This window comes from Salvelinus namaycush, chromosome 6 (genome assembly GCF_016432855.1).
Source record: "Salvelinus namaycush isolate Seneca chromosome 6, SaNama_1.0, whole genome shotgun sequence".
NCBI lineage: Eukaryota > Metazoa > Chordata > Actinopteri > Salmoniformes > Salmonidae > Salvelinus > Salvelinus namaycush.
The window spans coordinates 23,587,616-23,612,256 of NC_052312.1; the positions used below are offsets into that span (position 1 = coordinate 23,587,616).

Below are 24,641 nucleotides of genomic sequence, written 5' to 3' on the forward strand. Positions count from 1 at the left end.
TGACATTAAAACCTGGCCACTGTCAAGCTGGCCCTGATGATTGCAAACAGTTGCAAAGGAGGTTCAAAACAGTTATCAGTGATTAAATGAATGCAGAAAACATACATACTGTAGACAAGTAATGCATGCTGTTAAGGGACGCTACTGTGAGTTGCCATATATAAACACCACGCCGTGTGCATACTATTCCAGCACTGCTGAGATGAGATCATTCCTCGGATCCAGGGGATGGGCTATCAGGTAGAGCTTCAATCCCTGGTAGCTGGACCTGTTCACTCTCAGGCATTGGATTATAGATAATGACATGGGTCATAACAGGTTTTTATATTAGATTAACACAGCAATGCTGACGTCGTGACTTAGCGGTAACGCGCCAGACATCAAGGTATATGCGATTAGTGCTACCCAAGGAACTGGGTTCGTCACCCTGTCTTGCTGTCACTCGTTTCCTACTGCCTTGGTAATTGTAAAAAATCCCAATAAAAATTATCTTAAAAATAAAACACAGCAAACATACACAGCCGTATATCATACTGTATGTAGTCTGTTATAGTGGTTGTATTTAGAATTAACATAAACCATCAACACATTTCAATAGCTACAGTCTATACAGTGCATTCTGAAGGTATTCAGACCCCACCCTTTATTGTTACGTTACAGCCTTATTCTAAAAATGGAGTAAATAAATTTTTTCCTCAACAATCTACACACAATACCCCATAATGACAAAGCAACGTTTTTATTTATTTAGTTATAAAAAAAAGTATTCAGACCCTTTGCTATGAGACTCAAAATTGATTTCAGGTGCATCCTGTTTCCATTGATCATTCTTGATGTTTCTACAACTTGATTGGAGTCCACCTGTGGTAAATTCAATTGATTGGACATGATTTGGAAAAGAACACACCGGTCTATATAAAGGTCCCACAGGTGACAGTGCATGTCAGAACAAAAACAAAGCCACTCCACCAATCAGGCCTTTAAGTACAGTGGCCTGACGGAAGCCACTCCTCCGACTCTCAGACCATGAAAAACAAGATTCTCTGGTCTGATGAAACCAAGATTGAACTCTTTGGCCTGAATGCCAACCGTCACTTCTGGAGGAAACCTGGCACCATCCCTATGGTGAAGCATGGTGGTGGCAGCATCAGGCTGTGGGGATGGTTTTCAGTGGCAGGGACTGGGAGACTAATCAGGATCGAGGCAAAGATGAAAGGAGCAACAGAGAGATCCTTAATGAAAACCTCCTCCAGAGCGCTCAGGACCACTCACATTCCAACAAGAGAATGACCCTAAGCACACAGCCAAGACAGTGCGGGAGGGGCTTCGGGAAAAGTCTCCGAATGTCCTTGAGTAGCCCAGCCAGAGCTTGGACTGGAACTCGATCAAACATCTCTGGAGAGACCTGAAAATAGCTTTGCAGCGACACTCCCCATCCAACCTGACAGAGCTTGAGAGGATCTGCAGAGAATAATGGGAGAAAATCCCCAAATACAAGTGTGCCATGCTTGTAGCATCATACCCAAGAAGACTTGAGGCTGTAATCGCTGCAAAAGGTGATTCAACAAAGTACTGAGTAAGAGGGTCTGAATACTTATGTAAATGTGATATTTCAGGGTTTTTTCTTCTAATAAATATGCAAACATAAAAATAAAAACACTGTTTTTGCTTTGTAATTATGAGGTATTGTGTGTAGATTGATGAGGAAAAAAGGCAATTTAATTCATTTTAAAATAAGGCTGTAACGTAACAAAATGTGGAAAAAGTCAAGGGGTCTGAATACTTTCCGAATGCACTGTACATACCATTCGTTGTGGTGTCAGGACAAGCTACACTCCCTGCAGACAGGACCTGGACACTCTCCATATCTCTTCTCCACTGGAGGCATTACTCATCCTGTGACTCGCCAAACCTTTTCAATTTTGTCATTGTACTCTTCCTACACACAGACACCGAGCCTGGATAGTTGATCAAATAATATTTTTTGGGCCCCACCATAAAGCATGACAAGCGCATTAAAAAACATGGTGCACACATACATCTAGAACGTGCCCTTAAATGGGTGGCACCTGCCACGGCCATTGAGACCTTCTTTACGCAGCCTGAAGGCCTCTTCCTTGTTCCTGTAGCCACAGTCATTGAGAAAGTGCTCACACATTGCAAAAATGACAGTAATCTTGGGCCTGACTTTTTCCACTCATTCAAAAGTTTATCCCATGAAAACTCTTTCAGTGCTTACGGACTGGTGTGTCGCAGTAGAGTCCACATTTTTACTGGCCAATCCTCTACACTTCTCAGTCACAACATTCAGTGCTTGCTTGATAACTTGTGACAAACCTGGAACTTGCATCAAATACTTTGGTATTGCCCTGGGCCGATTACCTTGAAGACATATACCAATTCTTTCCAAAGGACCCCTAAGTATCCGTGACTTTGTACCAGAAGTAGTTGTAACAGTGACCTTAAATAAACGGAAAATAAGGTTTTTAATCATCTGAGATTGCCTCATGCAACACATACATGTGACACACAACATCGGTTATCAGTTACTTCATTGTCAAGAACATTTTTTATATATAAATTACCTAGGCTACAATTGTCACCATGATCAACTGAAAATATTAAATGTAGCCTACACATGTGACTGCAGGACTTGTGCAACACTGCTTTAAACCTATATGATAAGTCTAGTAAAATTATAACGATTAATACCGGGATAATAAACAATCAAACAAAAGCTAAGCTAACTTGTAGCTGCATGGCCTATTGCATTGACAAAAGTTAGCAGTAGATAGCGATGTTGTTCGGCGGTAAAGCACTTACTTTAAACTATACGGTGATCACTTTACTTGTCACTTACAGCCGATGATGCACCAAAAACCGGTTGAATTCCTAGCTATATCTGGCAGCTGGTCATCTGTCGCGGGGTTCTTGAATAGGCCTAGTCTGGGCCAGACTCTGTGTTTTCCTGAACAGACATTATTTTGGTACTTCTGGTGGTCGAGACAGCTGCGGCATATCTTTTCGTCCTAAATGTAGAATTCTCTCTTTCCCTCACATAACAGACGATTATTTCCACGTCATTGGCACTTTATTATTTGAGTAGCATATTGTGACAGGAGCCACATAGTGCTTTTGAAAACCCATCACTCAGTGTGATGGGTTTGAAGTCTGGTCACAATAAAGACAATTTACTTTCACCACAAACACTGCATACATCAACATACACTACCATTAAAACATTAGGGGTCACTTAGAAATGTACTTGTTTTTGAAAGAAAAGCAAATTTCTTGTCCATTAAAATAACATTAAATTGCTCAGAAATAGTGTAGACATTATTAATGTTGTAAATGACTATTGTAGCTGGAAACGGCAGATTTTTAATGGACTATCTACATAGGCGTACAGAGGCCCATTATCAGCAACCATCACTCCTGTGTTCCAATGGCACGTTGTGTTAGCCTTTTAAAATGATGAACTTGGATTAGCTAATTGATAATTAGAAAAGCCTTTTGCAATTATGTTAGCACAGCTGAAAACTGTTGTTCTGATTAAAGATGCAATAAAACTGGCCTTCTTTAGACCAGTTGAGTATCTGGAGCATCTGCATTTGTGGGTTCAATTACAGGCTCAAAATGGCCAGAAACAAAGAACTTTCTTCCGAAACTCGTCAGTCTATTCTTGTTCTGAGAAATGAAGGCTATTCCATGCGAGAAATTGCCAAGAAACTGAAGATCTCGTACAGCGCTGTGTGCTATTCCCTTCACAGAACAGCGCAAACTGTCTCTAACCAGAATAGAAAGACGAGTTATTTATTTATTTGTAATAATGACAATTACAAAAATACTGAATGAACACATATTTTCACTTAATATAATACATCAATAAAATCAATTTAGCCTCAAATAAATAATGAAACATGTTCAATTTGGTTTAAACAATGCAAAAACAAAGTGTTGGAGAAGAAAGTAAAAGTGCAATATGTGCCATGTAAGAAAGCTAACGTTTAAGTTCCTTGCTCAGAACATGAGAACATATGAAAGCTGGTGGTTCTTTTTAACATGAGTCTTCAATATTCCCAGGTAAGAAGTTTTAGGTTGTAGTTATTATAGGACTATTTCTCTATACGATTTGTATTTCATATACCTTTGACTATTGGATGTTCTTATAGGCACTTTAGTATTGCCAGTGTAACAGTATAGCTTCCATCCCTCTCCTCGCCGCTACCTGGGCTCGAACCAGGAACACATCGACAACAGCCACCCTCGAAGCAGCGTTACCCATGCAGAGCAAGGGGAACAACTACTCCAAGTCTCAAAGCGAGTGACGTTTGAAACGCTATTAGCGCGCACCCTGCTAACTAGCTAGCCATTTCACATCGGTTACACCAGCCTAATCTCGGGATTTGATAGGCTTGAAGTCATAAACAGCAAAAACAAAAACAATTGCTGCGTGACCAGTACTTTTATTTTAGGAGCACTGTGCGACAAAAAAAATGCATAACAATATTTTGCCGCAACACTTCTCTTCACTGATCATACAAGAAAGGCTGATACGTTGTTTACAAATCATAATTCTACAAATGTAGATAATTAAACCAATCACACGCCAGGCACAACCAATCCCTTTTCCTGCAAACTTTCCCTTAGATCTGTGCTGCCCCTTTCTGTCAGCTATATGGCATTAGCTAGGTAGCAAGAACAACAATGAAACATGGTGGATTTACAGCTTTCTTGAACAAATTATGAAATGATCAAGCACAAGCAGAAGATGAGGACAATGTCAGAGAAGTTGCCACGTGATCCACCACTTCAGAAAAATATCTACATGTTTCGAGGGGGTTGCTTCGCGAATTCAAGTGGCTAAGGAGGTACAAAACTAGCAACAACGGTCTGTTAGTACTGTCGAAATTGGGGTGTAATTGCAGCAAGGAAGACACATTTTGCTACTGGGTCTAGCAACCTAAAAAAACACACGAGTCGTTGCTAAAACACAACTTAAGCCAAAAGCACATCAAGTACATTGGGGCAGGGGTTGGAGCAACATCACTAAGTCCACTACCAGGCAGCCATATTTGACAGGCAACAACACGTGGCAGCCCAAGCCGGTCAACAGGCCAAGCTATGAAATTTAACAGCACTTACTGCATTGCCAAAGAGATGGTTTTTAACCAAATTCAGATGCAATGTTACTCCCCCAGAAAAATAATGGACGACAAATCAACCCAACATATGGAAATGAGTTGTCCTGCACAAACATTATTATAATTTGGTACCATCGCGAAGACTATCCGGGAAGAGGGTTAGTGCAATCAGTGTTCCCTGGGACATCCCTACCCTAACAGCAGGTTGATTCTAGAAAAAACAAAAATCATTAGTTATTGTGAGGAGACTAAACATGTATTTAATTATCAGTTCATAGTTAGCATGTTGCCTTGTTACAAGATGTATATTACATAGTTTTGTATTATTAGTTTTATTATTTTATTATTAGTTATTAGCTGAATGCAGAAAAGTTTACGGTTGCACTTTTAAATACAATAACTTATGTTTTAATCACCTATATAAATATGTTTGCTGTTGCACTTTGATTACAATAATGTTCTGTTTTGCAGGTTACATTTGTTTGTACAAAACTAATTACCTATGTAAATAGTATTCAAAAGTGCCACTAGCAAATCTATTTAACATTGGTAATTCGCCTTGGACAAACAAATGTAATATACAAAAACAAAACATTGAAAATATTCAAAAGTGCAACAGCAAACCTATCAATGTTCTGTTTTGTATTTTACATTTGTTTGTCCAAAACTAATAACTATTGTAAATATCTTTGCAGTTGCACTTTTGAATACATCATCAAGGTAACAACTGATGACAATTAAGTAATTTTTTCTGGTGCTCCTAAAGTGTCTGGTGCTCCTTATCTTTTGAAGTTAGGAGCACCAGTGCTATCAATTACAAAAGTTAATTTAGAGCCCTGCCTGTAGGTCATGTCCTTCCTGGGAGATAAATGCAATAGGCTAAATGGGAGGAAAGCAATCAAAAGGAAGAAAAAAAAAAGTTAGTAGGGGAATAGCTACCAACTTATATTGACATATTTAGCCCATGTAGGGATTCACCTCAATATATTGTTCGGTGTTCGTTAATTGGAGTGGTGTTATCACTGTGTTAATGTCCTGGACCATAGGCAATACAATAATAAATTCCAATGATCAGCAATAATGTTCCTAGTATTAGCCACTTGAGGCTATCCTCATCATTGTCTTATGCTGAGGGCAGAATCATAGCAATAGGCTAGGCTGCGTGATGGTGCATGGATAGGCTACCTGGGGCGACAGGTAGCCTCGTGGTTAGAGCGTTGGACTTGTAATCGAAAGGTTGCAAGATCGAATCTCCGAGCTGACTTGGTAAAAATCTGTCGTTCTGCCCCTGAACAAGGCAGTTAACCCACTGTTCCTAGGCCGTCACTGAAAATAAGAATTTGTTCTTAACTGACTTGCCTAGTTTAAATAAAGGTACAATAAAATAAATGGATAGCATACCAGAATATTGAGCCAGTCATGATGGGGTTCCATCTGTCGACTCCTCCCCTTGTGTATTGGTCTTAATGTGATTCTAAAAGAAATCCTGAGCTTCCTTGGCAGTGGTGAACATATATGTTGTGTTCCGGAATGTCAAGACGAGTTTTGCCGGGTGGATGAAGGCGCTTCTCAGATTTAGCTCGTGTAGCTGGGATCTCACCTAATTGTAGGTTGCCCTCCGTTTTAGCAGTTCGGCACTCAGGTCTGGGTAGATGTTAATCCTCTTCTCCTAGAGCCCCCAATTCCGCTGCAAGGCGAACAATTTGCCGTTTGACTTGGATTAGTTGCCGAGAGGACCCATTTGGTGCGCAATGTTAATCACTGGTACAGGACCCAGCTTCTCCTACTCGAACAGGTCATAGAAAATATTTCTCATGAAGGAAGTTGAGTTGCCCTCTTCCACACCAGTTTCTAGTCCTATGATCCGCACAGTGAATTTACAGGAATGATTTAAGTGATTCTTTCTTTTAGGAGATTGATTGCCTATTCTAGTTTAGCTCGCGCTAATCTTAGTTCACGTTTCCAGGTCATGGAGTCTCACCCCTGTCGCATTGGCCGCATTCTTCAAACTTTCCACTTTAGTTGAAAAGGTATCTACTTTAGAAGTGAGCACGGCGAGTGAAGTCGAGGGCAGAGTTAATCTCCTCACAAACAATTTCTCGGATAGTAGCGGCCAGCTCTTTCTGCTGTCTGGTGTTGAGAGCCACCACGTTCCCACAGGTGAATTGTGGGCGGACAGATTATGCCACCTGCTGAAGCGAAATAGACCTGCTAGTTTTTTTCTTGTAATACAATGAACGTTCCACACCTTAACATGGTGTTTACTAGTGAACACTTTTACTAAACAAGTCTGCTCATTTCTTGTAATTCTGCAAAAGAAAGCCACGCGTTTCAATGCATGCCACCGGAACCGGTGATTGTGGATTTCTCATATGCTCTTTGATTTCTTGGTCAAACAGTTCATTGACAAGGAGTAGTTAAGTATATAGCAGTCATGTTATTTAGAGAGTTAGACGGACTGGGTGTTCTGATGCCTTCCACACAAGACGCAACCACCACGACAGATGTGTGTGTGTGTGTGTGTGTACGTGAGTGTGAGACTCAGTCGTGTGTGTACTACTCACTGCGTCTGCACTCTTGAAGTACAGTCTGTAGTTAGTAATGAAGACTTTGCCTTTGACAGGTCCGCTGAATGGACATATGTACATTATGTCTTTGTCTTGGGGGGGGGAAGAGAACACGAGCAATATAAGAATGACCAAGCATATACAACGCACACGTACACACACAAACCATGATGTAAACACTACAGCAAGAAAGAAAAAAGATTTTCAAAAGCTGTATTCAACCAGTCTTAAAATGATCCAAGCAATAAATAACATTGGCAGAAGTGATCCAAGAGAGCGAGTGAGAGAAGAGATAGAGTAATGTTCACTGTTCAGTTTTTATTTCCCTTTTGTTTCTTGTCTATTTCACTTGCTGTGGCAATGTAAACATGTTTCCCATGCCAATAAAGCCCTTGGAATTGAAGGAGAGACAAATTGAGAGAGCGATAGCGACATTATAACTACTCTGGAACAATGCAAGTTGACACGGCTGGGGAGAGTAGGTTCTTTTCTGAGCCTCTCCTGTGACAACCCCAACAAGAATCTCCTCCCTACCACCTCTCATGTTATATTTACAGTAAACACTTACACACCACGTTTTGGTGTGGGCGGTATACTGTATATACAGTGCATTTGGAAAGGGTTCAGAACCCTAGACTTTTCCCACATTGTTATGTTACAGCCTTATTCTAAAATTGATTAAATCGTTTCCCCCCCCTCAATCTACACACACACACACACACAACACCCCATAATGAAAAAGCAAAAACAGTTTAGAAATGTTATAAAATGTATTAAAAATAAACTGAAATATCACATTTACATAAAGTATTCAGACCCTTTACTCAGTACTTTGTTGGAGCACATTTGGCAGCGATTACATCCTTGAGACTTCTTGGGTATGACGTTACAAGCTTGGCACACCTGTAAAATGGGTTGTTTCTCCCATTCTTCCCTGCAGATCCTTTCAATCGCTGTCAGGTTGGATGGGGATCGTCTCAGCACAGCTATTTTCAGGTCTCTCCAGAGATGTTCGATCGGGTTCAAGTCCGGGCTCTGGCTGGGCCACTCAAGGACATTCAGAGACTTGTCCCGAAGCCACTTCGGCGTTGTCTTGGCTGTGTGCTTAGGGTTGTTGTCCTGTTGGAAGGTGAACCTTCGCCCCAGTCTGAGGTCCTGAGTGCTCTGGAGTACGTTTTCATCAAGGATCTCTGTACTTTGCTCTGTTCATCTTTCCTCGATCCTGACTAGTCTCCCTGCCACTGAAAAACATCCCTACAGCATGATGCTGCCACCACCATGCTTCACCGTAGGGATGGTGCAGGGTTTCCTCCAGATGTGACGCTTGGCATTCAGGCCAAAGAGTTCAATCTTGGTTTCATCAGACCAGAGAATCTTGTTTAGGTGCCTTTTTGCAAACTTGTACAGGCTACCATGTGCCTTTTTCATAAAGACCTGATTGGTGGAGTGCTGCAGAGATGGCTGTCCTTCTGGAAGGTTATCCCATCTCCGCAGAGGAACTTTGTCAGAGTGACAATCGGGTTCTTGGTCACCTTCCTGACCAAGGCCCTTCTCCCCCGATTGCTCAGTTTGGCCGGGCAACCAGCTCTAGGAAGTCTTGGTGGTTCCAAACTTCTTCCATTTAAGAATGATGGAGGCCACTGTGTTCTTGGGGACCTTCAATGCTGCAGACATTTTTTGGTATCCTTCCCCAGATCTGTGCCTCGAAGCAATCTTGCAGGACGGCTACTCCTAGGGAGAGTAGCAACATGGCTAAACTTTCTCCATTTATAGACAATTTGTCTTACCGTGGACTGATGAACATCAAGGCTTTTAGAGATACTTTTGTAACCCTTTCCAGCTTTATGCAAGTCAACTATTCTTAATCTTAGTCTTCTGAGATCTCTTTTGTTCGAGGCATGGTTCACACAATGCGAATAGCAAACTCAAATTTCTTGAGTGTTTTTTTATAGGGCAAGGCAGCTCTAACCAACCTCATCTCATTGATTGGACTCCACGTTAGCTGACTCCTGACTCCAATTAGCTTTTGGAGAAGTCATTAGCCTAGGGGTTCACATACCTGTTCCAACCTACACTGTGAATGTTTGTTTAAATGATGTATTCAATATAGACAGGAAAATACAATAATTTGTGTGTTATTAGTTTAAGCACACTGTTTGTCTGTTGTGATTTAGAAGATCAGATCAAATTTGATGACCAATTTAAGGGTTTACATACATTATACAGTGGTAAGAAGAAAAGTATAAGTTTTAGAATAAGGCTGTATCGTAACAAAATGTGGAAAAAGTCAAGGGGTCTGAATACTTTCCGAACGCACTGTAAGTATTCTAAGACACCAACTACTGCAGCTGAATGATGACACCAACTTTCAAGGCTAGAGAAGTTCCTCTAAGACAGCTAGAGAAAGGTTACAAGGCTAAATACAGATCACATTCAAGAAATCCTATATGATGTAACCATCTATGGAATCTGAAACTAACCACTAGTGAGAGTTGCTGTTATGAGAGGTTCCTTTAAGACAGAGAGAGCAAATCTCAATATTTCCTTGATACTTTTTCTTCCCTCTCAAAGCACATTGGAGCAGAAGATCTGAGGCTCCTCCACTCAGATCTTCACCTCCAATATGTTTTGAGGAGGCGAAGAGTGGGGATGCACGCAATCAAGGAAATACAATTGAGATTCACCCAGAAACAGCTTAGAAAACTCACCTATGACTCTCTCCTCTCCGGGCAGTAAGGTGACTGCCAGTGGTTCCATCTTCAGACTCTCTCTGGATGCCTGCCATCAAAACAGACAGAGGAACATTAATAGGGCTCACACACACACACACACACACACACACGCACGTCTCCTTACAGAGAAAGATGCACACTGCATTTACTTCCTGCTTAGCTCTTAGGTTCGAAATACACAGGTTAAGACAAGAGGATCCTAATATCCCACAACTCTTTGTGCCACTATAGCTCGTTATCAATAAACCGTCACAATACGATGCAGAGCTCTATCAGAGTTATACAGCAAGTAACTGCATGCTTTTTATGTTCAGTAAACAAATTGATTATGCATTTTCAGGAACTCGAAGGTAGCCTATCCATTTGTCATGTAGCTAACTAGCTAGCTAAGCAAACAACATGTAATTTAGCTTGCTTTATCAGAGATTAGGCTTCTGGAAAGAGCTTGACATCTGCAAGTCCTCATCCTGGTAAAGTTGTCAGTCAGACTACTGTCGTCACCACTACAGATGGCAAGAAAATCAAACAATATTTGGATAATGCCATCTAGTTTATCCCCTGAAAGTTAGCATGTTAAATAGCCATAGACGTGATGTTATTAGCTAGCTAGCCAATTTGACGTGGTCCATCAATTACGGCTGACCCCATTTAGTTGACTGGTCGATTGTTTGGTCGATAGGCTGTTGGTCGTCAGAAATGTCTTTAGTAGAGCAGACACTTGTCTGATTTGCGTCTGAGGGGACTAATCAATTGTGGAGGCCATGGGGATGGCACATCCATCACTTTAAGACATGTGCTACTGAAATTGTATATGGTTATATTACGTAAGAACAATGGCGCAACACAAATACAGATTATATTATTTTATAACAAATGCGGTTTCTACCAGATTGGATAGCGGCCGCTGTCCTGAAACACATCAGTGCGCTGTTGAATTGGCATTTCCTAGACCATGTCGCTATGTGCAAAATAGCACAGTTAACCAGCATATTGGCAGGAGCCGAGTTAGGAGACGAGAAAATAGCCCTTGCCATGAATTGTCTAAGAAAAGTGAGGAGAGAGGAAACCTCAACTTAATTAGGGTCTATAATCAATAGCCTAACTGTTAAATGTGCCTGGCCTTATAAATCATCCAGATACAGTGCCTTCGGAAGTGTTCAGACCCCTTGACTTTTTCCACATTTTGTTAATTTACAGCCTTATTGTAAAATGGATTAAGTAAAAAAAAAAAAACTCAATCCTCAGCAATCTACAAACAATACCCCATAATGACAAAGTGAAAACTTGTTTCGTTTTTGCAAATGTATAAAAGATAAAAACATATCTTATTTACATAAGTATTCAGACCCTTAACTATGAGACTCAAAAGGTTCATCCTGTTTCCATTGATCATCCTTGAGATGTTTCTACAACTTGATTGGAGTCCACCTGTGGTAAATTCAATTGATTGGAAATGATTTGGAAAGGCACACCTGTCTATATAAAAGGTCCCACAGTTCACAATGCATGTCAGAGCAAAAACCAAGCCATGAGGTCGAAGGAATTGTGTCCAAGACAGGATTGTGTCGAGGCACAGATCTGGGGAAGGGTACCAAAACATTTCTGTAGCATTGAAGGTTCCAATGAACACAGTGGCCTCCATCATTCTTAAAATGCAAGAATTTTGGAACCACCAATTCTCTTCCTAGAGCTGGCCACCCGGCCAAACTGAGTAATCAGGGGACTGACAGAGCTCTAGAGTTCCTCTGTGGAGATGGGAGAATCTTCCAGAAGGACAACCATCTCTGCAGCACTCCACCAATCAGGCCTTTATGGTAGAGTGGCCAGACGGAAGCCACTCCTCAGTAAAAGGCACGACAGCCCACTTGGAGTTTGCCAAAAGGCACTTAAAGTCTCTCAGACCATGAGAAACAAGATTCTCTGGTCTGATGAAACCAAGATTGAACTCTTTGGCCTGAATGCCAAGCGTCATGCCTGGAGGAAGCCTGTCACCATCCCTACGGTGAAGCATTGTGGTGGCAGCATTATGCTGTGGGCATGTTTTTCAGCAGCAGGGACTGGGAGATTAGTCAGGATCGAAGCAAAAATGAACGGAACAAAGTAGAGAGAGAGATCCTTGATGAAAACCCGCTCCAGAGCGCTCAGGACCTCAGGTGAACCTTCGCCCCAGTCTTCAACAGGACAACGACCCTAAGCACACAGCCAAGACAACGCAGGAGTGGCTTCGGGACAAGTCTCTGAATGTCCTTGAGTGGCCCAGCCAGAGCCTGGACTTGAACCCGATCGAGCATCTCTGGAGAGACCTGAAAATAGCTGTGCAGCAACACTCCCCATCCAACCTGACAGAGCTTGAGAGGATCTGCAGAGAATAATGGGAGAAACTCCCCAAATACAGGTGTGCCATACTTGTAGCGTCATACCCAAGAAGACTCTAGGTTGTAATCGCTGCCAAATGTGCTTCAAAAAAAGTACTGAGTAAAGGGTCGGAATACTTATGTAAATGTGGCATTCGTTTTTTTATACATTAGCAACAAAAAAAATTGCCAACTGTTTTCTAGCGGTAGCTTGCTAAGTAAATATTATCAGTTAACAAATGGGCCCTTCTGCTGCTTGACAAGCAGGCCCGACAAAGGATGGGAAATTAACCACTTATACTTGTCAGGTATAGTTCACTTCTATTTTATATCGCTCAAATACAGTGCCTTCAGAAAGTATTCATACCCCTTGACTTTTTCCACATTATTTTATTACAGCCTGAATTTAAAATTGATTCAATTGAGAGATTGTGTCATTGAACAACATACAATACTCCAAAATGTCAAAGTGAATTGTTTTTAGAAATGTTTACAAATCAATTAAAAATGAAAAGTTGTGAAATGTCTTGAATCAATAAGTATTCAACCCCTTTGTTAAGGAAAGCCTAAATAAGTTCCAGAGTAAAAATGTGCTTAGGTATTTCTCTGAACAAATTAACAACAGACTTTCAGTATGCTTAGAGAGAAGGGCACTCATGTACTGCACTGACACAAATGACTGATGATTGGTTGAAAGAAATTGATAAGATTATGCGAGCTGTACTGTTAGATTTCAGTGCAGCCTTTGATATTATTGACCATAACCTGTTGAGAACTTGTATTATGGCTTTTCAACCTTTGCCATATTGTGGATTCAGCGCTATCTATCGAATAGAACTCAAAGGGTTTCCTTTAATAGAAGCTTCTCTTATGAAATATGTAAAGTGTGGTGTACCACAGAGCAGCTCTCTGGGCCCTCTACTCTTTTGTATTTTAACCAATGACGTGCCACTGGCATTAAACAAAGCATCTGTGTCCATGTATGCTGATGACTCAACCATAAAACGCATCAGCAACCACAGCTAATGAAGTCAAACTCTTAGTAAAGAGTTGCAGTCAGTTTTAGAATGGGTGGCCAGTAATAAACTGGTCCTGAAAAGGGCTGTGGCGGTCATGAAATTTGTCAGCCAGTTACTGTAATGCAGAAGTCTGCCGGTCGCACATTAATTGATCTTCAATTAACAAACACAATTAGCATCTCCAGGCCTCCACTCACACAAGCTGCTGATGCATGCCTTTGGAACATCTACATTTTTTAAAAGGCTAATAAATCTATTTAATATACACTATTACAAAAAATCCATTATTTATTTTAGTCAGGTCTAAAGAAACATGATATGAAGAAATTTCAGAAGAACAGAATATGAGTTGGCCAACTGTATGTTATCTGGCTATGCTCCATGCCATAGGCTTGTTCATTTAGCTGACAAGATATGCTTATAAGTCCCATGTCACTATTTTATATGATTTTATAGTAGAATAATATAATTGAACTTGGCTGAATAAAATAGAAAGGATATTTTTCCTCATTCCGGAGCAAGTGCGCATGTGAAGTGGCTTCGCTGAGCATAAAAGTGATCATTTGAAACAGGTCCTACATGCTAGATTGAGAGTAATTTGGCAACATCAGTTGTGAATGATACAACCCTTAGAACGTCTTACAAATCAAAACATATGGAGCTGCATGATGCTGTTGATGATTGGCGAAAGTAGCAAAAAAAGCTTGTGCTCTGTTCCTTGCCTCAGGCTGCACAGCTGTTCTCTCATCAGACTATTCTCAATGAATCTTGTCTTTACTAGTATCTAACATTTGGGGCAGAAGAAAGAGACGTCATCTGTATGAACTCGAATAGCGAATGAAGGCTGTGTGCTGCCAGTCCGTTTTTCAATATTGCCTGAACACTTATTTAACGCCACCCATCAACCACTGTTTGAGGAGCATTCTCTGGCTGCGCAACAGGTGATATTCCGCCCAACGCTGTATGCCAGGGGCTCTACAACCCTGTTTCCGCGGCTACCCGGTGCTTAATTTGGGAAACCAAGTCTAATCTGTATGGGAACATTGAAAGTAACATGTTTTCGCAACACATATTTTACTAAACTGTTGACAAGCGCTCTGCATGCTCGAGAAAAGAATTAAGGGGAGAGAGGAGAAGATGGAAACGGTGGTGATATAGTCTGTATAGCTAAAGGTGTGTCACCCAATTTATTATGAAAATATATTTAAAAAATGTCCTATTACCCGGATATTCAAAAATTAAATTCACTATAATTGTAGGCTACCTGTAAGCCGCCCTGCACAACCAATCAACCAACAGCATCGCCAAGGGCTATTCATTCTCTCCCAGACTCGTGGATAGAAATTTGGAGCATAGCATTAGGTAACCAGTCCATTCAGTATGCATATGAATACAGTCCACACTCAAAGAACATTACTCAAATTGGTTTCATTTTGGAGTAGAGGCTAGAGCAATTATGTACCAAAGACATCTTAAATCAGTTATGTTTTTCTGCCATGCGTAATACAATACCAGTCAAATCTTGACAGGCCTACTCATTCAAGGGTTTTTCCTTTATTGTTACTATATTGTAGAATAAAGGTGACAACATCAAACCGAACAAATAACAGGTGATTGTGGAGGCCAGGTCATCTTGGTCAAATAGCCCTTACACAGCCTGGAGGTGTGTTTTGGGTCATTGTCCTGTTGAAAATCAAATGACAGTGGGCCTAAGCGCAAACCAGATGGGATGGTGTATAGCTGCAGTATGCTGTGGTAGCCATGCTGGTTAAGAGTGCCTTGAATTCTAAATAAATCACAGAGTGTCACCAGAAAAACACCCCCACACAATCACACCACCTCCTCCATTCTTCATGGTGGGAACCACACATGCGGAGATCATCCGTTCACCTACTCTGCGTCTCACAAAGACACGGCGTTTGGAACCAAAAATCTCAAATTTGGACTCAGACCAAAAGGACAGATTTCCACCGGTCTGATGTCCATTGCTCATGTTTCTTGACCCAAGCAAGGCTCTTCTTATTATTGGTGTCCTTCAGTAGTGGTTTCTTTGCAGCAATTCGACCGTGAAGGCCTGATTCACGCAGTCTCCTCTGAACAGTTGCTGTTGAGATTTGTCTGTTACTTGTACTCTGTGAAGCATTTATTTGGGCTGCAATTTCTTAGGCTGGTAACTCTAATGAACTTATCCTCTGCAGCTGCGGTAACTCTGGGTCTTCCTTTCCTGTGGCGGTCCTCATGAGAGCCAGTTTCATCATAGCGCTTGATGGTTTTTGCGACTGCACTTGAAGAAACTTTCAAAGTTCTTGAAATGTTCTGGATAGACTGACCTACATGTCTTAACCTCTCTGGGATAGGGGGCAGTATTTTGACATCCGGATAAAAGCGTGCCCAAAGTAAACTATCCTGTTACTCAGGCCCAGAAGCTAGGATATGCATATAATTGGTAGATATGGATAGAAAACACTCAAAAGTTTCTAAAACTGTTAAAAATAATGTCTGTGAGTATAACAGTACTGATATGGCAGGTGACAAACCATCCCCCTCAAAAAAAATTATATGGCTAAAATTTTAATAAGGCCAAGTCCTCCCAGATTGCAGTTCCTAGGGCTTCCACCAGATGTCAACAGTCTTTAGAAAGAGTTTCAGGCTGTTTTTTGGAAAAATGACCCAGAAATTGTAGTTTTTGTAGGTGGCTCCCATTTTGTCTGTAGTGTTTCCAAGCGTGTGGAGGAAAGCGCGTTCTTTCTTATTTATCATCGGTAATGAACATACTATTCTCCGTTGTCAATTTTATCGTTTATTTGCGTATTAGGATATCTAAGGTTTGATTATAAACGTTTTTTGACTTGTTTGGAAAAGTTTATTAGTAACATTTGGGATTCATTTTGTATGCATTTTGATGGAGGGAAACTGAGTGGATTATTGACTGAAGCGAGCCAGCTAAACTGAGTTTTTATGGATATAAAGAAGGACATTATCGAACAAAAGGACCATTTGTGATGTAACTGGGACCTTTTGGAGTGCCAACAGAAGATGATCATCAAATGTAAGGCATTTTTTATATCGCTATTTCTGACTTCCACCTGCCTGGTTGAAATATGATTTTCATGCTTTTGTATGCGGGCGCTGTCCTCAGATAATCGCATGGTTTGCTTTCGCCGTAAAGCCTTTTTGAAATCTGACACGGCGGCTGGATTAACAAGAAGTTAAGCTTTATTTTGATGTATAACATATTTTTCAAGAATTTTTTTATTTACTATTTTTGAATTTCGCGCTCTGCAATTTCACTGGAAGTTGGCCAGGTGGGACGCTACCGTCCCACATACCCTAGAGAGGTTAAAGTAATAATCGACTGTCTTTTCTCTTTGCTTATTTGAGCCGTTCTTGCCATAATATGGACTTGGTCTTTTACCAAATAGGGCTATCTGCTGTATACCACCCCTACCTTGTCATAACACAACTGATTAGCTCAAACACATTAAGAAGGAAAGAAATTCCACAAATGTACTTTTAACAAGGGACAAATGTTAATTGAAACGCATTCCAGGTGACTACCTCATGAAGCTGGTTGAGAGAATGACAAGCATGCGCAAAGCTATATTTGGAGTTGTTTAATACTTTTTTGGTTACTACATGATTCCATGTGTGATTTCATAGTTTTGATGTCTTCACTATTATTCTACAATGTAAAAAATAGTAAAAAATAAATTAAAACCCTGGAATAAGCAGGTGTTCAAACTTTTGACTGGTACTGTACGCAGTAGGCAATGTATTGTATAACGGCATAACAATCATTTAAATTCCTTTTTGGGGGGGGGGGGCTTGGGCTCCTAAGCCGATTGTGTATGTATAAGCTCTAATAGGTCTATGGATGTTTTGAATTAATCATCACCTTAGGAAGCGCTGTCCATATTGTTGTGTTAGGCTTTGAAACAAAATCCACATTGACCATGTTTTACACTCAGTTTCAACCTGCTGTTGAACTTCTTTCTTCAAGTTGATCATCACAGTGAGTTGAGTTTTAAAAGCAACATACTGTTTTGATGTGTTTGATGTGATTTTTGATTGCATTTGCATTGATGCCCGAGTGGTTAGAGGGACAACAGAGCCCAGAGTACCAGGCCATTAGCGACCTGATGGTTGTTTGCAAATTGGGTACTACCAAAGCATGTCCAAAGTGCATAAAAAGGAGATTACCTTGACCTAACGGTCACGTGGAATTTTACTGTGGTCATGACTCATGACTGCCGGTAATACGGTCACCGCAACAGCCTTAGTCCTGAACATCTCTGAAACTAAGGGCATTGTATTTGGTACAAATCATTCACTAAGTTCTAGAACCCAGCTGAATCTGGTAATAAATGGTGTGGCTGTTGAACAAGTTGAGGCGTCTAAATGACTGTGTGTTACCTTAGATTGTAAACTGTCATGGTCAAAACATATAGATTCAATGGATGTAAAGATGGGGAGAAGTATGTCCGTAATAAAGAGATGCTCTGCTTTTTTGACATCACATTCCACAAAGCAAGTCCTACTGCCCCTGGTTTTATTACACCTGGACTACTGCCCAGTTATATGGTCAAGTGCTGCAAAGAAGGACATAGGCAAATTACACTTGTCCCAGAACAAAGCAGCACAGGTGGACCTTCGATGTACACGGAGGGCTAATATGAAGAACATGCATGTCAATCTCTCCTGGCTCAAAGTGGAGGAGAGATTGACTGCATCACTACTTGTCTTTGTGAGAGGTATTGCCGTGTTGAAAGCGCCGAACTGTCTGTTCAAACAGCTAACACACAGCTTAGACACCCATACAGTACATACCCCCACAAGACATGCCACCAGGGGTCTCTTCTCGGTCCCCAAGTCCAGAACAGAGGCTGGGAAACCCACAGCACTACCCACAGAATAACTCTTCCACCAATTAACTCAAGCTAGCAGTACAATCAGATAAAAAAAAAACATAAAACACTTCACAGTACAACACGGACTGTGAAGACACACACACTCCATAAGACACATTTTGTAATATTGTATTGTTTCAATATTGTACATTTTTAAAAGGAGCTGTGCAAATTTGCATAATGCCTTGTATGATGTATTGTATTATTTATGATGTAGCCTATTGTTTCATTATGATGTATTGATTTATTATGATGTAGGCTATTGTTTTATGATGATGTATTATTACGATGTAGCCTACTGTTTTATTATGATGTATTGTTTTAGTATGATGTGTTGTTTTGTTCCTGTTTGGACCGCAGGAAGAGTAACAGCTAATAAAACACAAAATCTTCAGTGACGTACTGTATGTGAGAGAGAGGGAGAGAAAGAGAGTGAGGCTACTGTTTAGTATGTGTACATCCGCATGTGCAAGAGAGAGTGTGCGTGTGAGAGAGTGTTTGTGTGTCTAGCAAGGGGCACTGTTTCCTTTGGCGTCTAGCCTCCCTAGGTCTCGACAAAGCCACACTTGTGTCCATAGTACTGTACCTAGCCGTCATTTGTTTTGCATGGAAAACCCTCAACAGTCAACGCTATAAGAGCACTGTCTTTATTGGCCGCCACTCGAGGACTTCCTGAGTCGAGAGCCAATAGGAATGAGCAATCTGTGAAAGAGGGTCTCTGTATTGACAAAAACTCTATACCGTGTACACTATCCTGGAAGGCCGTAGGAACGTTTTTCAAAAATTCGACCCAACTGACACACATGATCTAAAGAAAACGACGTGTTATAAATTGCTTTCATGCTGGTTGCCGGAACTGTACAGACAGACAGAGTTCCTACATAAGAGCTTTCAACACAGCACTACTGTCTATGGATGTTAGGTAGAGCCACCATAACTTATTAATGACAGAAGAGGCTAACCAACAGGAGCTAGTAACAGCAGCAACCTAGAAAAAGCCTGGTTAAAAAGTTTGGTCACTGAGTTGAGTTTGCAGATGGATAAAAAGAAAAGAAAATCCCCTCATCAATCTACACACAATGCCCAAAAATGACAAAGCGAAAATAGGTTTTTAGAAATTTTGCAAAGAAAACTTGTGGGGCCAAATAAAATCACCGGCGGGCCACCTATTGGGGAATCCTGGTGTAGAGGGATGTGTGAATGCATACGAGTATGTAAGTGAGAGAGATGAGAGTGTGTGTGTATTAGCGAGCCAAACCGCTGAAACAGCTTATTAGATGTGGTCGGTAGTACGGTATCAGTAGAGCAAATAATATATGCTGCAAACCACAAAATAACACTGAAAACACACATAGAACAGAGTTTGAGAAATAACATGTGAGTATACAGAGCCCTTTGAATTGAAAGAGAGAAAGACACAGAGAAGGGAAAGAGAAGCGAGGAAGAGAGCGAGATCCTTACATTCTGACTAGAGCTGTTCTCCAGGGGGTTATTCGAGCAGTTGTAGACTGGTATTGATGCAGAGGCCATGACTCTACAGGGGAGTGCTTCTTCCACTGACTCTACAGGAGGAGAGAAGATGGAAGGAGAGGAGAGAGGTCAGAGAACAAACGTAAGACATCAATATTGATTAATAAATTCATTGGGACTGTTTCCACTCATGGTTATCCCCAAAAAGAAGAACCACACAGGTCTTCACGGATCCACCTGTACCCAAATACCTGAGACCCGATCCAGGAACCGAGCAGGTCCGGATCCAGAACTCTAAATAATGTCACATTTCTGGGTTGGTTATGATATGATTGACACGGGTCTTGGGTATGTGTAATTTTAACTGACTTGTCAGGAAGGGCCTGTACAGATCCGAACGCAAGTGTTGCAGCAGAGAGAACATTTCTGATTTATGCTGCTGCTCTTGCTTTTTACGAGAGCGGAGCGTGGCGCTTGTAACTTGTAAAGTCATCAAAGAGGCAATAGGCTACAGTACAGACTATAGAGCCTCGCACAGTGTGTGGCAAAAGTTAGGAGATATATAAATCAATGGAAGATGACAGAATTAAAAGTTGTAAGATGAGAAAGCGCATGCACTGCAGCCTCAGTTAGCCTAGCTAGCTAACGTTAGCTAGCTTCTCGTCCCAATTTGATGCAGTCCAAGACATATTTTATGATAAATAACCTAGCTATGGCAGCTAATAGTTTACTGTAGCACGAGTCGTTTTGGTTGGTTGCTGTCTCGTCTCTCCCTCCATGTGTCACTCGCTCACAGTAAGGCCCCTCCCTCGCCTGCTGGAGCGGCACCTCTCTCCCTCCTCTCGTGCTGTATCAGCTCAGAGTAATAAAGTAGCTTAAAAAATTACTTTTCTGCTGCTTCTCTCACTCAGATCGGACCGGGTCTGGATCCGACCAGGTCTATACAGAACAGGCCTAGATGTCCTCAAAGACCCGTTCCGAACGGGCCCATATTATTTAAATGTATTTATGCATATCGGGTCGGTGGGAGAAAACCCCAGGTTAACTTTGGAACGGGCCCAACTTTTTGGGACCCGTGAAGATCTCTAAACCAGATGCCATTCCCTTCAATAAATAGTACCCGCAAAACACCAGTCTCAACATCAACAGTGAAAAGGCAACTCCGGGATGCTGCCCTTCTAGGCAGAGTTTCAAAGAAAAAGTAATATCTCAGACTGGCCAATAACAAGAAAAGATTAAGATGGCCAAAAGAACACAGACACCTGATAGAGGAGCTCTGCCTGGAAGGCGAGCATCCCGGAGTCGCCTCTTCACTGTTGACGTTGAGACTGGTGTTTTGCGGGTACTATTTAATGAAGCTGCCAGTTGAGGACTTGTGAGGCGTCTGTTTCTCAAACTAGACACTAATGTATTTGTCCTCTTGCTCAGTTGTGCACCGGGGCCTCCCACTCCTCTTTCTATTCTGGTTAGAGCCAGTTTGCGCTGTTCTGTGAAGGGACAATTCTGTTCTTCCAACTTCGTGGGAAAAGTTTGGGGAAGGCCCTTTCCTGTTTCAGCATGACAATGCCCCTGTGCACAAAGTGAGGTTCATACAGAAACGGTTTGAGATTGGTGTGGAAGAACTTGACTGGCCTGTACAGAGCCTTGACCTCAACCTCATCTAATAACTTCGGAATGAATTGGAACGCCGACTGCGAGCCAGGCCTAATCGCCCAACATCAGTCCACGATCTCACTTATGCTCTTGTGGCTGAATGGAAGCAAGTCCCCGCAGCAATGATCCAACATCTAGTGGAAAGCCTTCCCAGAAGAGTGGAGGCTGTTATAGCAGCAAAGGGGGGACAAACTCCATTTTAACACCCATGATTTTGGAATGAGATGTGTCCACAACAATGTTTAATGCCTACTATGCAGTCAACAATTAATTGGGAAGGTGTTTCAGAACAGCCTCAATTCATTGGGGCATGGACTCAACAAGGTGTCGAAAGCATTCCACAAGGATGCTGGCCCATGCTGACTCCAATGCTTCCCACAGTTGTGTCAAGTTGGCTGGATGTCCTTTGGGTGGTGGACCATTCTTGATACACACGGGAATCTGTTGAGTGTGAAAAACCCATCAGCGTTGCAGCTCTTGACACACTCAAACCGGTGCGCCTGGCACCTAAATGCACTTAAAAATTTGAAAAAAAACGGACGGATCCTTAACTAGCGTCTCTAGGCTACTCCAGTCAAGACAGGCATTGTTATATGGGATGATAAATAACATTGTGGATGCAACAAATTAGCTTGGCTGTAGCTGAGTTGCCTTGGATATCTGATATCCAACAAAAATGTATGATAATTTCACTATACGAATAGTATTTCAAACCCCTATCCTAACACACACAAATCAAACTGCTCATCTCAAGGAGCAGCTATTACAGTTTGAAGTAGTGACCACTCGAGTTATATTTAGCATCATATAGCCTAGTTCAGCCTGGTTTATTCCAGCACCGGAATATCAAACCAACCAACCAATCATGTCAGTTTAACAGGGCAATCCGGGATTCAAAAAATTACCACAGCAGTCAACCCCGACACCTTTTTGGTAAACAGCTGAGGGATGGGGAAATGCAGGTCTAACCACTGTCAAATTCATAAGGATGCAAGGACAGACCATTCTTGGGAACAAAATGATCGTTTTAACCATGTTTTGAAACTATACCGTGTTTGCTTATTATATTGTTCAGCAGCAATGGAGAAAAAAACATTTTATTTTTAAATTGAACCTTTATTTAACTAGGTAAGTCAATTAAGAACAAATTCTTATTTACAACAACCTACACCAGCCAAACCTGGACGACGCTGGGCCAATTGTGTTCCGGCCTATGGGACTCCCAATCACGTCCGGTTGTGATACAGCTTATATTTTGGGAGTCAGGTGAGCTAAGCTCATGAGGCATTTATAGGTTACATTCTTCAATGGATAGGCCTATATATCATTGATTTAAAAGTCAACGTTTGGATTGTCCCTTTAAATGCTAAAAGGTATAAGTCAGGACATTAATAATTTCATTGAAAGTGCCAGTCTCTATATCTGATATAGCAACATTGGGCACATCAACATACTGTAACCAATGAGGTAGTGCTACGCTGCGTTGAGACAAAGAGCATCGCTATTTATAACGTTTGACACACACGCCAGACACAGACACACGCAAACACAGACAAATATATACAGTGAACAAAAGTATAAACACAACATGTAAAGTGCTGGTCCCATGTTTCATGAGCTGAAATAAAAGATCACAGAAATTTTCCACACGCACAGAAAGCTGATTTCTATCAAAATGTTGTGCCCAAATTTGTTTACATCCCTGCTAGTGGCATATTAAGAAGCTGATTAAACAGCATAATCATTACACAGGTGCACCTTGTGCTGGGGACAATACAATGTCACTCTAAAATGTGCAGTTTTGTAATTTCCACCAGAGTTGTTTCCAGAGAATTTTATGTTAATTTCTCGACCATAAGCCGCATCCAACATCGTTTTAGAGAATATGTCAGTATGTCCGACCGGCTTCACAACCGCAGACCACGTGTAACCATGCCAGGCCAGGATCTCCACAACTAGCTTCTTCACCTTCGGGATCATCAGAGGAGAGAAGGGGTGGTGCTGAGGAGTATTTCTGTCTGTAATAAAGCCCTTTTGAGGGGAGAAAAGTCATTCTGATTGGCTGGACCTGGCTCCCTAGTGGGTGTGCCTGGCTCCCAAATGGGTGGGCCTATGCCCTCTCAGGCCCACCCTTGGCTGTGCCCCTGCCCAGTCATGTGAAATCCATAGATTAGGGCCTAATGAATGTATTTAAATTGAGTGATTTCCTTATATGAACTTTATCTGAGCAACATATTTGAAATTGTTGCATGTATATTTTTGTTCAGAATACTTGACAAGTGAAACGGAGGGTGGGAGGCAGTGGGAGACAAGGGGGCTGCCCTAGCTTAGCAAGCCTCATCATACAGTACGTCACTACAAACTACTCTTATCTATTCAATCCATCACACAAACACAACAGAGACAGACCTCCCCCCCTCCCAAAAGGGCAAAATCAATACCTGCATTGTTGTTGATATTATCATACTGTAGGCTGATGCTGCAAGTGGGTCAAACACTGGTTTACATCCAAAATAGCACCATATACCCTACATCACAGCTGTCAAACTCGTTCCACGGAGGGCCGAGTGTCTGTGGGTTTTCGCTCCACCCTTGTACTTGATTGATGAATTCAGGTCACTAATTAGTAAGGAACTCCCATCACCTGGTTGTCTAGGTCTTAACTGAAAGGAAAAAACAAAAACCAGCAGACACTAGGCCCTCCATGGAATGAGTTTGACACCCCTGCCCTACATAGTGCACTACTTTTGACCAGAGTTCTATGGACCCTGGTCAAAATTAGCACACCATATAGG

The 24,641-nt window shown here is 41.5% G+C and overlaps 1 protein-coding gene across 2 annotated transcripts in view; it reads right to left on the reverse strand.

The window, feature by feature from the left end:
- LOC120049804 (myotubularin-like) overlaps positions 1-24,641 on the reverse strand; it is a 61,867-nt gene that overhangs the window by 36,216 nt on the left and 1,010 nt on the right. Inside the window, exons 2-4 of one of the 2 annotated variants that reach the window (XM_038996242.1) lie at positions 20,185-20,285; positions 10,420-10,489; positions 7,709-7,803 (exon numbers count right to left, since the gene is read on the reverse strand). In XM_038996242.1, coding sequence (XP_038852170.1) covers positions 7,709-7,803; positions 10,420-10,489; positions 20,185-20,253 — 234 coding nt within the window. In that variant the 5' untranslated portion in view covers positions 20,254-20,285. Of the gene's footprint in view, positions 1-7,708; positions 7,804-10,419; positions 10,490-20,184; positions 20,286-24,641 lie in introns of those variants that run through there. The other variant, XM_038996243.1, reaches the window with a different exon arrangement.